Below are 15191 nucleotides of genomic sequence, written 5' to 3' on the forward strand. Positions count from 1 at the left end.
CTGCTTAGCTAGGCCGAATAAATGTTATTGGTTTTGTTAACAATATTGTTATTGTATACCAGTCAAGATTGCTCCTGATTATCTTGGCAGGTAAAGTGTAAGTCAGATTCGCAATATTAAGAAGTCCGATCAAATAGTCTGAAGAAAAATAAAATTTGCAAAAATTGATCAGAGACAATTTTTTGCCAGTATAAAGTTTTTTTATATTCTCTAAATAGCCTAGCCGAAACACCGACAAAATCTATTCAAATTGTTTGTAGTTTTGTACGTAGTAGTTAAGTAATTGGCCAACAGATAAAAAAACTAAATTACAATTCATTTAAGAAGTTTAATATTCAGATTTTAATAACTTGTTCCCAGATTAATAATTTATTACTTTAATTTTAAAAGCTAGTGGTTTCAAATGCTCGTCTTGAGTGCTTTAGAAATTTACTAAAAGACATATTTTACAGGGTGTAAAACAGAAGTACTTTGTCACAATAAGTTATTAAATTTTGTCCGTATTTTAATCAAAGAAACTGATTAGAATCCGAGTCCTATTAACTTTCAAACAATTATTTATGTGGAATAAGTTGGATATTTAATTATTTAAGAATATTAATTAAATGTATATTTATTACGCTCATAAAAATAATGTCGGATAAGTCTCTATGACCATAACTCAAAAATGATTTATTATAAAACTCAATGGTAAAATTTTAAATTCAATTTTATTTGTAATTTTCTTTCATATAGGTACCTACTACAAGAGTTGTACCGATTTTAAATTAAAGAAGATTTAAATGTAAAGATTTTAATAGTGTACCAATTATGCGGACGAAACCAGCTTATTCAGCTAGTTTAAAATTTTCGTTATTCATTTATTTTCGTATTATTCATTTTTAGTTTTATATCGCGCTAGGGACTATGGGAGTGGCTGTGCCTTGAGTTACGGGTCACGTGACTCGAAATCTAATTGTAAGTTGTGACATTCAACGCTTGCTTTTATTATTTCATGCTTCGGGTTTCATAAGATGAAAATGAGCGGACATTTTGGTTAAAATAACTTAGGAATAGGATGAAGTTCAACAAGCCCTAAGTGTTTTAGGTTTTTGCTTCGGTTTTTCGACCTTATTGAAACGGGACAGAATTTCAACTGTTTAAGTGAATCTGAAAATGTAGAACATTACTACAAACATTGTTTCAAAATACAACTTAGCTTTAAATTGTCTTTTTCTTCCACTGAATATTAGTGAAGGTAGGCAGGATTTTACGGCCATTGGAAGTGTCTCATCCACCAATAGCTTTACAAACTAAGCAATATAGACAATTGTCGGTAAAATTCAATTTTGATAAAGCCAAATGAGAGATTTAAAGAAATTTAATGTTTCAAATCGCAAAGTGAAGAATGATCTTAACATTACTTGAATCTACGTCTTTCCACAGAGAAGCAACATTTATTCGTTCAATATTATTGTAAAGGTACAAAATACTAACACCTATAGCAACATGGACATGAATTAACTAGTCAATGGACCTCTCTTATTTAGTATTGTCCACCTTTGTGCATTTTAAGTTATATTTACGTATTCATATCACAAAGAAAATTTTCAACTCGTAGCCTTAAAAAATGAAGCCACATCAAAATTAATAGCAACATTGGTCCTACATAAAACAACAATTATACAATCTGTACAAATGAATGCTATCTTATAGAAAACATCAATTTACACTTAGTATTACGTTCTGTTCATGTATATGAAAACGAATATATCTTCCTAACTAATATGATCTTTTACATTAATGTTTGTTATTCTGATGATATATAATGCCAAAATGAGCGTCGTCTCGCCGTTTAATTCAATCTAACAATTCTATTTTTCATCGCAAATTTTCTATTTTTACTTTTATCACAGGCTCACGCTCTAACCCTGAGGGCTATAATTTCATTGCACCTTTTTATTTACTGATACCTTCACCTAAAGTCCAACGAACTTCGTTCCCCTCCCATTGTAAATTTATCATACATTAATAATAATAGTTCTCTATTAGGCTTTCGATAACGAATCACACTTACATTAACATTTATTTCTTCACATCGCACGTAGTCATTTCACTTAAACATAATAAATAGTGACACTTAATACATGTGTCGTATTTTTGTTCTCGCTTGTTGGATGGAGAACAACGTCAGTGAAAAATTACGTCGGGGTCCCGCAAGGCGTATACTTAGGCCCGGTCGGGTTCCTTGTGGAACGATTGGGTTCTAGAAGAGGGGGCGGTGGTCGCCTAACAGTCGTGCGGCCACCGAGAAGGGTGGCCGGCCACGGATCACATGACGCAGCAACTCTTCGCGCGCCCTTTCAGTTCGGCTTTCAAGTCGCGCTTGCTTTTGCTACGGCCAGCTTGTTTCTGTTGAAAAGCAAGTACAAAATTACATGGTCAGTTCATAATGGTCCCATGTAATAATATAAATAACGGGTACAACTAAAATAAAATCTACTTCTTATAACAAATTCCAACGCTTGCAATACTCTACATAAAACTGAATAATTCAACTTTTCAGCCACAGTTGATGTGGCTTCAAGGCCGTCTACGTACCTACTTTAGAATCCGCTTGGAATGCTGTCCAGCACGAGAGGGAAAAAGATTGGGAAGATAAGATTAAGATAATATGTAATGTGTACAGTGATTCGATAGATGGTATACCTGTTGTTTCATTTGCTGTTTATTTAGTTTTCCGAGCGCGGCGAGTGCAGCGACCTCGAAAGCGTCTTTTACGCCTTTTGTGGAAGCCCTGGCTGATGTCTCCACGTAGGTCATCGCACCAAGCTGTCTCGCTACCGATAGAGCCTGTGAACAAAACAATGAATGAAAATTATAATTTTTTCTTTAAGTATTTTGTGGTGTGCGCGCATTTATGTCTATATTGATATTAATCTCCAGAAATGTATTATATTATCATTTCGTCCGACTTCCAGCTCAATTCCAAACTACAATATTACCAATTTTCGCCTTTACTGAACATCAATATCATAGCGTCGCTCAATTACAACGTCAACTATTCATCCAAGACGCGCTCCGAAGAATTTCAATGCCACGCCGATTCGTGGAGTCAATTCGACCCATTGAGGGAGCGAGCCAATTATTCTGTACCCATTCACGAAATGGTAACTAGTTGAATAAGATCTCTAATTAATAGGGACGTCCAGTCTGAATTGGCGACCGAGTTTTCAATTGCCTGTGTTACATTTCACAAATATGTCCAGGATGTTCCAATTTAGATTAGAATTTTGATGAATGAAGTTAAATCGTATTGGTTGAGGCAGCCTTTTATGTGGAGATTGCTATAAGTAATGAAAATACGGAATCGAAAAATTCGAAAGCAAGATTCTCTGAATTATCGGGAACATGTGTTCAAAAGGTTTGATTTGGGATTATTTGGAAGCGAAGATTTGTTTATTTCGGAAGTCTTATACGATTTGTACTCGCCGGAATTAAATTCATCTGTATTTTATTGATTAGATTCAAACAATTTTATTTCTGGATTGTGGACATTTCTTTGCTAAATTGAGTCGTTTCTTTACATTCATATTTTTCATGCAACTAGTAGTATTAATAGTGTATTCATATTATCTACACCATGTTTATACCTAGTGTCGAAATATTTTGTACTTCAGACATTATGCACGCTTTTGCCCCTTTCGCATTTAGACCACCACGGCATAAAATATCATGGCATGGTATAATTGAATGTCTCTTTACCTCTTCACTAGTGACTGGATGTGTTCTGAGTTTGGACAGCATGGTGAGTGTCTCTTTGTCGTGCCGAAGGTCAGCCTTGCAGCCGCAGAGCAGCACAGGGGCCGAGCCGCCGTGGGTCCGAACTTCTCTGAACCACTGGAAATTAATACGTCATCATTATTGTGAGCCATGTTTTTTGTGAAACACAACACATGGGTAGTTAATGTAAGCCAAGATCTGTGTGATAATCATCGATTACCACTGGGATACTAAGTTTGTACAAAAGAAATCATTGATTTGGTATAAAATTAAACATATGATAGGTGTACACAGGACAACTGACATGTATATATTTTTCTATTTTACACTTTAGTCCTAAGGAATAGTGTCGTTTCTATCTATGACTATGTGACATGGAGTAACGAGTAGGTTTGCTGCGTGGGAAGAGGATACTCCATGTAGTATATTATTAACGCAAAAGTTGTCTCTACTTAAGACCATGGGAAGATCTTTTCAAAGAAAATGTAATTGATAGTCAAGCTACAGACATTCTTTGTAATGTAGTGTTTGTAATGGGGACCTACCGACCCTACCGTCAGTTGCAGGTGTGGTAGAGGGATGCTGCTCTATATTGTGTATTGCGCTGTCACGTTTCCACAATCATGAAAGTATTACTTTAAGACGTGATGGTGGCAATAGTTAACTTTTATTTATTTTTAGTATCTAATTTTTAACCATTATTTTCTTTCTAATTACCATTCCTTCCCTTTACGATGCAAAAGGACAATCAACTTTATCTCCAGAAACAAAGGTATTGATTAGCTTAAAAATACTTTAGTTTAAAAACGTGGTTTTAGTCATATTTTTATTTCTTATCATGCAATAATATTGATTGTAACCCTTAGAAAAAAATATACGAGAATGTTTCTTGTACGTACTTTGGCGGCAGCGTTGTGCAAGGTCTCGGGTTCGGCAATGTTGAAGCACAACATGAACACCCTCGCGTCCTGGTACGCCAGCGGTCTCACCGTGTCATATGCTGTTGTACCTGGGGACAAAGATGCACTTATAGACAAAACTAAATCGTTGTTGTATATTACAACAATTATTATTATTTATTTTCTAATATTTCTTTTATTTGTCTCAAATAACCTACTATTTAAAATAAAAATAAATATAACCTTTTTATTTACTAACGAAACGTCAAAAAAATCTCTTTATTAACTGTCAAAGGCGGGAAATGGTTCTTTAAATAACCGCTAGGGGCTCTGTACAATCTTTGCAATCCTTTGCATGACGCAAAGGATTTACGGAGACGCTTGCTTTTGGCTGGTGATCTCATACTTAGAGACACAGAACAGGCAGTAATAATATTATTTAAATCTCGTTGTTTGAACTATCTTTTATCTTAATAAAGTGGCTTGAAATAAGTAAGTGGCCCGTTGATTACCGATACATAACCTGGACCCCAATTCTGCTATTCACAATGGCCGATGAATCAATGGCAGTTGGATTAAATTTAAAACTCTTCCTATTCAACACAATGATTGTAAAATTATTATATTGAGCTAAGTGTGCCGCCCGTACTGAATTTCCAATTATTGTCAAGAAATTGCTTAGGATAATATGAATCGGCCATTTATCGGCCGATTACTACCGACACCACTAAGTAACCCTTGTTAATATGCCTTGTGTACTAAAACAGGTTTCATATGATTGAGATGTCTATTCAATCATAGACAACAGCTGTCAATAGCACACAGCGCCGCTTGCAAAGGTAAGGTGAATATCTTTAAGTTTGCGTATAATAGCTAAACTAAATATAATTAAAAATTATTATAATTACCTACATTGAAATTATTTATATTTATTGTGAAATTGAAACATTCAAAGATTATGAAAAGGTAAATAGATGGCGCTACGAGCGGTGCGGTCTAAAGTTGCTGCGTAAAATTTTAAAATTTCGCTTTGGATATTTTTTCGATTTCAAACTACTTGTGAAGTCTCAAAATTTTGAATATAATATGAATAAGTATAGAAACAAAAGTGAGCTTTTTTTATAAGCAAACATGCAAAACGAAACTGCCGAAACCCGGGATTGAACCGGGGACCTTTAGATCTTCAGTCTAACGCTCTCCCAACTGAGCTATTTCGGCAGTGAATGTAGAGATAAAATACCGCATCCGATAACACATACCTGTATACGGCCACAGGAAAATCCTACAAATCTCATAACTAACGTTATACATCCGATCTTCTATAATATAAAATTATTCTTTCACGTTGACGAAATTGAACTCTTCCAAAACTGCTCGACCGATTCTCATGAAATGTGTGCATGTTGGGTAGGTATGACAACAACATCATATTTGTCTCTTTTTATTGTTCCTTACAAATAATTTGTTTGACAGGTTTGCTGGGACAGCTAGTATCTGTTATCTCAGATCAATGTTTTAACAAATTGTTAATTACCTGTTTTTCTTACAAGTCAGACTTAACTAGTTTATCTTAATTTAGATTAATATAAAAGAATAACATTTTTATTAATCAATACTAGTATAATTTACATTACTAAACATATTATTGATAAATTGCGTACATTATAACCAGTAAGGTACGTAGCTCGTACATCGTATCCGATAGAATTGTCAAAGTTACTGATTTAGCTTAATATCAAACATTTCAGCAACATTCCGACATGTGAATACATTTTGCATGCAGTCTGCATGTCACAGTAAGAGTATGCAAGAGGGTAAAATAAAGAGTTCCTGACTCTACGGAATTAATATATTAATATTAATAAAAAATATTTAAGGAGACCAATATCAAAACGTAATAAGAAGCACAATTAATCACTTCTTGATATTTTGGAAGGATTTGTGTCTTACGATACATGTTGAATACCTTCAAAGCAGAAATATTAATTTTAATTTACTGAACCTCCTAATATCATAAACGCGGAAGTTTGTATGTATTGATGTAAAATCTCTTACACGCAAAAACCACTGAACGGATTTAAACGAAGTTTGGTATACAGATAGTTTATAACCAAGATTAACACAGGATTTTAGCCCGATTTGCCCTTCGCAACAGCTGGTAATAAAATAAATCTAAGTAAAAAATCAAAACATTTGCCTTCACTTTTAATTAGCATCGGTTAGCAGTGTGTTTTGTATTACACCCTAATTTCTATCCTGCCAACAACACACACATTATGCAGATATACATATATTAGCTACGTATCGGGCAGCTGAAATCACTGATCCGTTCCCGTGCCCAAGAGTACTTGCATTGTACACTTGAGGACAAATAAAAGGACGCACGATATTATTTTGTTAGGTTATTTGAATGAATGACGAATATGAGTTTTTTTGACGCTTTATAAATAAAATGACTGACGTATCGCTCGAATGATCCCGTAAAATAAGACAAGCGTTTCAGTGATCAACGAATGCTTGTCTTGAGTCTCGGTTTCTTTGTGCTTGACTAGAATGGTTGTGACAACCCCGTGACAAAATGATTAAGTTCGTCAATACGGTAATCATCATTGGCCTAGCATGTTGGGGTCGGCTACCAGTCCAACCAGTTTCAGCTAGGTACCAGTGTTTTACAAGGAGCGACTGCCTATCTGACCTCCTCAACCCAGTTACCTGGGCAACACGTTACTCCTTGGTTAGACTGGTTGTCAGACTTTTCAAGCTTCTGACTACCTTGTAACGACTGTTAAAGATGTAGGAATAACAGCCGGGACCCACAATTTAACGTGCCTTCCGAAAACTTCGCCTTCGTCAATACGGTAATCATTTATTCTATATGTTTACAATAAAAGTTCACTTTTGCAACTCTCTATGACAAATTTAACTTTCAACTGTTGAAGCTAACAATAAACCAAAGAAACATCGTAACAGGACTTTTAATAAAATTATCATTAAAAATAGCATATTTTTCGTACATTTAATAATAATGATATATTCTATCGGCCTGCTGTGTAACAAGTACATGATGTTCGCTTGTATCTGTTTCACTTGGCGTGTAGTACGTCAACTGTGAATCAACGATTACTGTGTAGTCAGTGCCTATGTCTCTCGGTCTATGTAGACAGCTTGTCTATAAGCAAACGGAACCTTCACGATTCAGTTCAAGAGAGTAGAATTCTTCTTACTGAGATTATCACAAAAAGCACCGACGGTACATAACTTGTGTTAGGTACCAAATGATGAATTGAATTTTTCCATTGAGATTATCATGAAAAAACACCGACGGTACATAATTTGTGTTAGGTAGCTATGTCACTACAACTTTTGCTAATGGGTATTTTAGTAAAAAAACTCGTTTAAAAGTTATTTGTAGAAGTTTGATCTTGATGTAAAGCCACTTTTAATAATAATATTGTTTTAAAAACAATGAAAAAGTGATCCAAGTTTGATGATATTTTTTTTGAAGACGAAATAGCTATTTCACGTAAAAATATGTAAAAAGTAAAACACGCTTAGAAAAAACCTAACGATTTGTCCTATGTTTTTTACGCCTCTGTACCAGTTCAGCCTTTACATTGTCCAGCATTATCTTTTTTCCAAAATAATTCTAATTGAGGTACACTGTTTTTGGCCCGCATTGTATTAAAACGTGATGTTCCACGCTAGCATTTGTTTGGTTTCGTCCAGTGAGCTTCGTCAACATCGGATGACGAACTAAATGCATGCTGATAGCTCTATGTGTGTGACTGTGTGCGTATGTATATATATGTATGTAGGTATGTGTGTGTGTGTGTATGTAGATACCGAATACGTGATGGGATTCGTTTCGGACAGAATTATTCATAAAATGTTATTTTTGTAACTAAAATTTGAATAGTCATTGTTCAGTCAAATTTGGTTAGAGAAATATGAGCAGTTGCATTTGTGATGGAACTGCTACTATTTACAGTAAAGGGAAAAACCCATTGGATAACGAAAAACTATCCCTGCTAAAATTACCAATGTGAATGTGAGTTTGTTTGTTACGCTTTCACGTAACGCGATCATCATGAAAATTTTGCCCACATGTTCCATATTCGAAGGACGTAAAAACACAGGGTTTGATTTGATCGACTGTAAAAAAATAGGTTTTTTATTTATTGTGGTAATCCACACAGGCGCAGCCGCAGGCTACCACTAGTAAATGATACATCTGACTGACGCAAGGTCATATCACCACATATTACGTGTCATTGCTCTATTATTTCTACAATACAACACAAATCGCGTGCCTCACAAAGATTTTCATTTCCACGAAAACATCGGAGCGTAAAATTGCTAATAGCGCCAACAATTCGCCACACGCCTTATCTTTGGCAAGCACGCACGCGTAATAAATAACCGAATATAGCTGAACTGGGATTTTAATTTAATTTAGTATAAAATGCAGATATTTACTTTTACTATAATGCCAGTTTTGCCAGCTCGTGTTTCGGAAGGCACGTACGATTTTTGACAGAAAGTTTGTCAACCAAATTAAACCAGGGGGTATTGTGTTTGCGTGCTAAAACTTAACCAACTTCAGCTTTTGTCAAATCTACTTTTTTAAAGCGACACTGGCACTACGGATCTTAATCCATGTGTCAGTCGAAGTATTTTACAGACCATCAAGTCACATGCACAAAAATATCTAGACTAAAAACTAGTATGTATTTCTGAACCACACAAGTACTTATACTGAGCAGGGATGGAATGAACGACACGTCGTTTTCTGTGTCCTATACACTTAAACGTAGGTTGCATACGTTGACTGTTATATTAGGATTCATGGGTGATTTGCTGATTTTCTTTATGATTCACTTTTTACAAACAATTTTTAAGCTCATTTACTAGATCACTTTATATTTCGTTAAAGTACTACTGAGTAAAGCTGGAAATAGTTGACAAAACTAAATATTAAAACGAATTGTAATAAAACAGGATAACTGATACTGAAATCTACCTTTCATTAAGGTTATCCCATCAAAGTCAAACGCCAACATAACGAAGAGCATTAAACTTTTAAGTTTCAAACCAATTTATGTAATTGCAAACATACAATGCAACTTGAAGGCTGGTCGTAACTTAAAACAGGGATAAAACACATTCGGCCCATGAATAAAGTACTATCGCTCTAAATAAATAAACATAAGCTAACTTTAGCTGCCTTTTACGAGGTTGTAAACCCCTGACATAGGGGGCTTATTGTTTGATTTACAATTGATTGTGATTGTCAAACAGTTGTGCGAAGATTTGTTATCAGTTGTATAATTAAGTACAAGTTTTGTTCAGCCACGGGTTATCCGATTTAATTGGTGGGAAAAGCTTCACTTAATATTTCGTGTTTGTTTCATGTCAATCGGTTCTTAAACAAAATGAATTCAAAGAAAAGTTGAAAAGTTATATCCAAAAATACCGTCCAAAGTCACTTTTCCACGAAGTTGGAATAGTTATGTTAATAACGTTTTAAACCTCATACACAACGTTACAAAGTGTCATTTTCTTTCAAACTTTATCCTATATTCAGAATAAATAATTTGAAGCAGTATCAGCACACAAACATTTATCCTAGGTTGGAGTAGAAATTACGACTATTCAATTAAATACCAGCCTTCATAGGTCCTATTGCTGGGCACAGTATATCGAAGGTTTGAGCATTGATCAGCTCTGCGGCTTGACGATTTGAGATTACAATATTTGGAATCCAGATATCCTCACAATTTTTCCTTCACAGGGTCAAACGGTGTCTTATTCCTGCTTCCCTGCTATATAATATTATAATAATATTATAAATGCGAAATTAACTCTGTCTGTCTGACTGTTTGTCTGTTACGCTTTCACGTCTAAACCACTGAACTAATTTTAACCAAATTTGGTACAGAGATAGAGTTGACCTTGAGAAAGAACATAGGATAGTTTTTATCCCGCACTTTTGAAGAGTTCTCTTGGAAACGCGATATAACCGACCTCGACGCGGGCGAAAAGCTAGTGGTTTAATAATTAATAGATCTAAGAAATCTAAACGCCCACTTTTTTAAATGTTTCTCTCAATTCACTCCATTCACTCCATTTTCTTTCACTCCAGTTTCACTCCATTCAAATTTTATTATCAAAATCGGTCCAGCTGGTTTTATAGTTGTAAATTGCATTGTCATCGGGTTTGAAGCTGCCCTAAAAATCCCAGCCTGCTAGCTTATCGGGAAGTGCCTCAAAATGGAGTCTAAGAAATCCAACCGGAACGACAAACAATCAACCAAGAAAGTGAGTGTATAAAAACGTGGGAAAACAATTAAGCACGAACATAACTTTGAGAAAGGCACACTACTTTGCCTGCGTTGAGATCGAACCATGCACCTCGTACATAGAATTCCATGCATAGAACCGCAAGGCTACCACGACAGCACTAACCACTAGACCTTATCAAATTAAACTATTACATAAAGTTCATTAAGCGCGATCAATAATGATTGCAGTGAATTAAAGCTTCGCACGCCGGTCGCCACAATTTGTTCGCCAAGCAATACATTTAGCTACCGCTCGGGCCGACCACAACCAGTTGCAAGCCACAGTTACAACATAACTGCAGCGGTCGCCTATTTGATTCTCTCGTATATTGTGAGATACGTTTTGCTTCGTTGTAAAAGGTTTTTTTTATTTATTTTGTAATACTGAATTTATATGTAAAGTGTGTTGATTAGAGGATATGTTTTTGTAAAGATGATTTGATTGTGTGTTATTCCTTTTTTTTTGGGCTACGTACTTAGGGTAAAAGTAGAACCTTGTTGCTAAGGCTGGACAGTTCGTGTATCCATTCGTGTACCAGGCTGTATCTCAAGAATGGAGATAGACTGTTAAAATTGAACTGACTTTTAATTAAATTAAATATTTCGGATTCTGCAAAAACAAAAAATAATGAAAATACAAATCGAGGTGAACAGTGAGACCGGTATTGGAATATGTTACGGCGATTATGGAAAAATTTAAAAACCCACAGGATCGAAGAAATCTTAAAAAAACAGAACATTACTGCAAAGTTGAGAAGCCAGCCCGTTGAAATCCGCCTTTCTCTAGTACATTGCACAAAAAATCAAATTAGGTATGAAATAACATCGTTGAATAGAAAATAATGAAAACATGTGCATAACTACTATGCTACTAAGCTTTAAGTAGATGATAAGAGATGTCTAAGAAGAATATATCATAGAACAGTTACCTGACGTATCCCATACGGAGAAGTTGACTCTGTAGTCTGCGACTGCGCAGGTGCAGCCATACTTCTCGAAACCCGTCGGTGTGTACGCCTGGGAAGACAAAAGTCACATGTTAATAACACTAAAAGAGATTTTTGTATCTTTAATCCTAGCTGGACGTAGAATTCTTGAAAAGCATCATTTTGTCATCAAGTTGTATTTTTGAATCTAAGCTAGCATAGCTACCCGCCAATTTAAAACATAAATCTATACTAATATATAAAGCTGAAGAGTTTGTTTGTTTGTTTGAACTCGCTAATTTCCGGAACTACTGGTTCAAATTGAAAATTAATGTGTTGAATAGACCATTAAACGAGAAAGATTTTATACCTTCACGCTGCGACTAATAGGAGCGAAGTTACAGTGGAAAATGTGGAAAAAACAGGGAAAATTATTCATCTTCGAGGGCTTCTGTTCAAAAATTCCTAACTTATATCTTCTAACCACGTGGACGAAGTCGCGAGCAACAGCTAGTTAGATAAATATATAAACAAGCATGGTTAATGATGATTCTTAAGCTTAAGCATATAAACAATTCTAATCTTAATTTGATCTTCGATAACAATGATATAACACAAAAACCTCACACAGATATTATCATACTGAATTAATAACGCATCTTAGTAATTCCAATACAGTATAAGTGAACCTCCTTGGACCAAAACTTAAATTGTCACATGAATACCGTTACGAAATCAACGGAACAAGGTTACTGCTTGAGACAGATCCAGTTATACCGACTATCCAACATACGGCATTAAGTGCAGTGAGTCATACTTAGATGCTCGATTCATACATGGCTGTAAAGTGTATACTATGTAGCTTTATATGGATACTGGTTTCTGATAGAGCTGTGATTCGTTGCTTTAGTAGTTCAAAGGCTTAGTAAAAAGTATTAAGTTGAAAAGTCTGTGTTCGACTAGCAACCGTCCCTCAGCTCATGAGTAAAAACTCCGGTTGTGCCCAAAAATAGGTTAAATGCGTAGCAAACTAAGGTGAAAAATGCTCATGAATCGAAAATGCTCATGCATGGTAGAGCCAAAACCGAAAGCTTTAAAACAAACATAAAAAACAGCTGTCACCGCGTCATGTTTTCAAGATATTCTTGAGATATTTCGGTAATGGCAATGTTTCCATGGCTGATTACGGCAAGATGAGCAAATTATTAAAGCAGGCGGAGATTGGACCGGACTATCAAATGAAAGATGATAAATCTATAAATAGCTATTCTGTAGTAGAGTAAAACAGAGTTAGAGATTCTGTGAATCACATTCGACGATTCAGTGTCTATTGATTTTTCTCCTATATCAATAAATCCTGTTTCAAAGTAAATTTTAACTAAAGCGGTTCAATTGGTTCCCAAGATATACGGCATCCAGATAAATAAGTGAAGTTTCCTAATATTTCACGCAAGCCGCATTTAGGTAGCGTGAGGAAATCTTTTAAGTTCGGGTTTGGTCCCGAGCCCACATTTCACCCTTGAGATGTTAATCTTAAAAACTTTCACCAACTAAAGTACCAACACCATTTGTGAATACGTTTTGAAGATTTATACGTTTTTTTTTTTTAATAATAATAATAATTTGTTTATTTGGAAGAATATTGTTACAACAGGTGTTACATAAAATAAAGTCCATAATATTCTACTGTTTCCAGCGTCCAAATATTATTAAGTCTAGAATGAAAATAGAAAAATGTCATATCGCAAACGGGGTTTTAGTAACAATACAATAAGTAAAAATTAAAAAGAAATAAAAGAAAAACAGAATTGGTACATGTCATATAAGCTAAAAGGTCACAGTTTGTCATTTAAATAGTCATCTATTGAATAATAACATTTTTCATTTAATAGTTGAAAAAGTTTTGCCTTAAATATAGTAAATTTTAAAGATTTAAAATAATCAGGTAGCTTGTTGTAAATACGAATAGCCATACAAAAAACATTGGAGGAAAACAAATGCAGTCTCTGTTGAGGTATATACAATTTGTGTATTCTTCTACTTGGCCTAGAAACCATATCATTATGTTTATCAAATAGATAGGGATATTTATAAACAAAGACACAAATTTCAAATATATATAGAGCTGGGAGAGGTAAAATATTAAGTTTTTTAAAAAGTGGGACACAGCTATCTAGTTGTTGTGCTCTACATAATGTTCTGATACATCTTTTTTGGGCGCGAAATATTCTAATAGTATCTACAGAATTACCCCATATTATTATGCCATAACGGAGGACTGAGGTAACATATCCATGGTAAGCGCACATGGCTGCTTCAATTCCGGCCACGTTTAATATCTTATAGAGAACAAAAACAAATCTATCTATTTTTGTACAAAGACCGTCAATATGCGCTTTCCAATTACAGTTTTTGTCTATTATAATACCTAAAAACTTAGTGTTATCAACTTCTTCGATACTATCATTTTTATATTTTACTTGAATTTGGGAATTTTTGCTATTGTATGTTTGAAACTGGATCATTTTTGTTTTATTAATATTAATATGTAAATTATTTAATTTCAACCATTCTATAATGTTATTTAACGTATTATTAATTTCCTCTTGGTACTGTAATAGGTTTTGAGAACGAGATTGAATACTAATAGTAGTATCATCGGCATATAAAATACAATTATGTGAAGTTACATTGGGTATATCATTTATGTATATCAAAAACAACAAGGGTCCTAATATGCTACCTTGTGGCACACCGCAATTATTGAAAATATATGGGGATCGATACAAAGTCTTTTCTTGCTTCTCAAATTTTTTAAATTCTACGCATTGCTGCCGATTGGTTAGATAGCTTTCTAACCATTCCAGCGCGTTTCCTCTGATTCCGTATCGGTGTAGTTTAAAAAGTAATAATTTATGGTTCACAAAATTGTAAATTCAAAAAATTGATGTATTATTTTTACCCTTAATGTAATGTACGTGGATACTACGGCTACTCCTTTCAGTTTTCAACAATTATCTCTCCATATAAATACAGAATACCATAGGGGATTTCGATCGAATATATCGAGGTTAAAGTCACGTGACTTGTCAAAGACAAAGAGACTTGCCAGAGTAACAGAGTGTCTCGTCATGTCTGGGTGTCTTTGTGTATAAGATTGAGTGTTTGTGAAACCCCCGCGACACAAGGATTCAATTTCTTACTGGCTGGTCTGTCCGGCCATAAGGTATGGCAGTCTGGCAGCCCTTGTTGACGTAAGATTA

At 34.7% G+C, this 15191-nt stretch overlaps 1 protein-coding gene and 1 non-coding gene across 2 annotated transcripts in view; both read right to left on the reverse strand.

The window, feature by feature from the left end:
* Positions 1-369: 369 nt before the first annotated feature.
* LOC113498010 (rho-related GTP-binding protein RhoN-like) overlaps positions 370-15191 on the reverse strand; it is a 34826-nt gene continuing 20004 nt past the window's right edge. The window contains exons 2-6 of the mRNA XM_026877886.1: positions 11932-12019; positions 4662-4771; positions 3745-3879; positions 2689-2832; positions 370-2391 (exon numbers count right to left, since the gene is read on the reverse strand). Of these exons, the coding sequence (XP_026733687.1) occupies positions 2311-2391; positions 2689-2832; positions 3745-3879; positions 4662-4771; positions 11932-12019 (558 nt within the window). The 3' untranslated portion in view covers positions 370-2310. The remainder of the gene's footprint in view (positions 2392-2688; positions 2833-3744; positions 3880-4661; positions 4772-11931; positions 12020-15191) is intronic.
* Positions 5807-5879, reverse strand: Trnaf-gaa. The gene has a single exon. It is a non-coding gene; the product is annotated as a tRNA-Phe (tRNA).

This window comes from Trichoplusia ni, chromosome 10, assembly GCF_003590095.1.
Source record: "Trichoplusia ni isolate ovarian cell line Hi5 chromosome 10, tn1, whole genome shotgun sequence".
Lineage (NCBI taxonomy): Eukaryota > Metazoa > Arthropoda > Insecta > Lepidoptera > Noctuidae > Trichoplusia > Trichoplusia ni.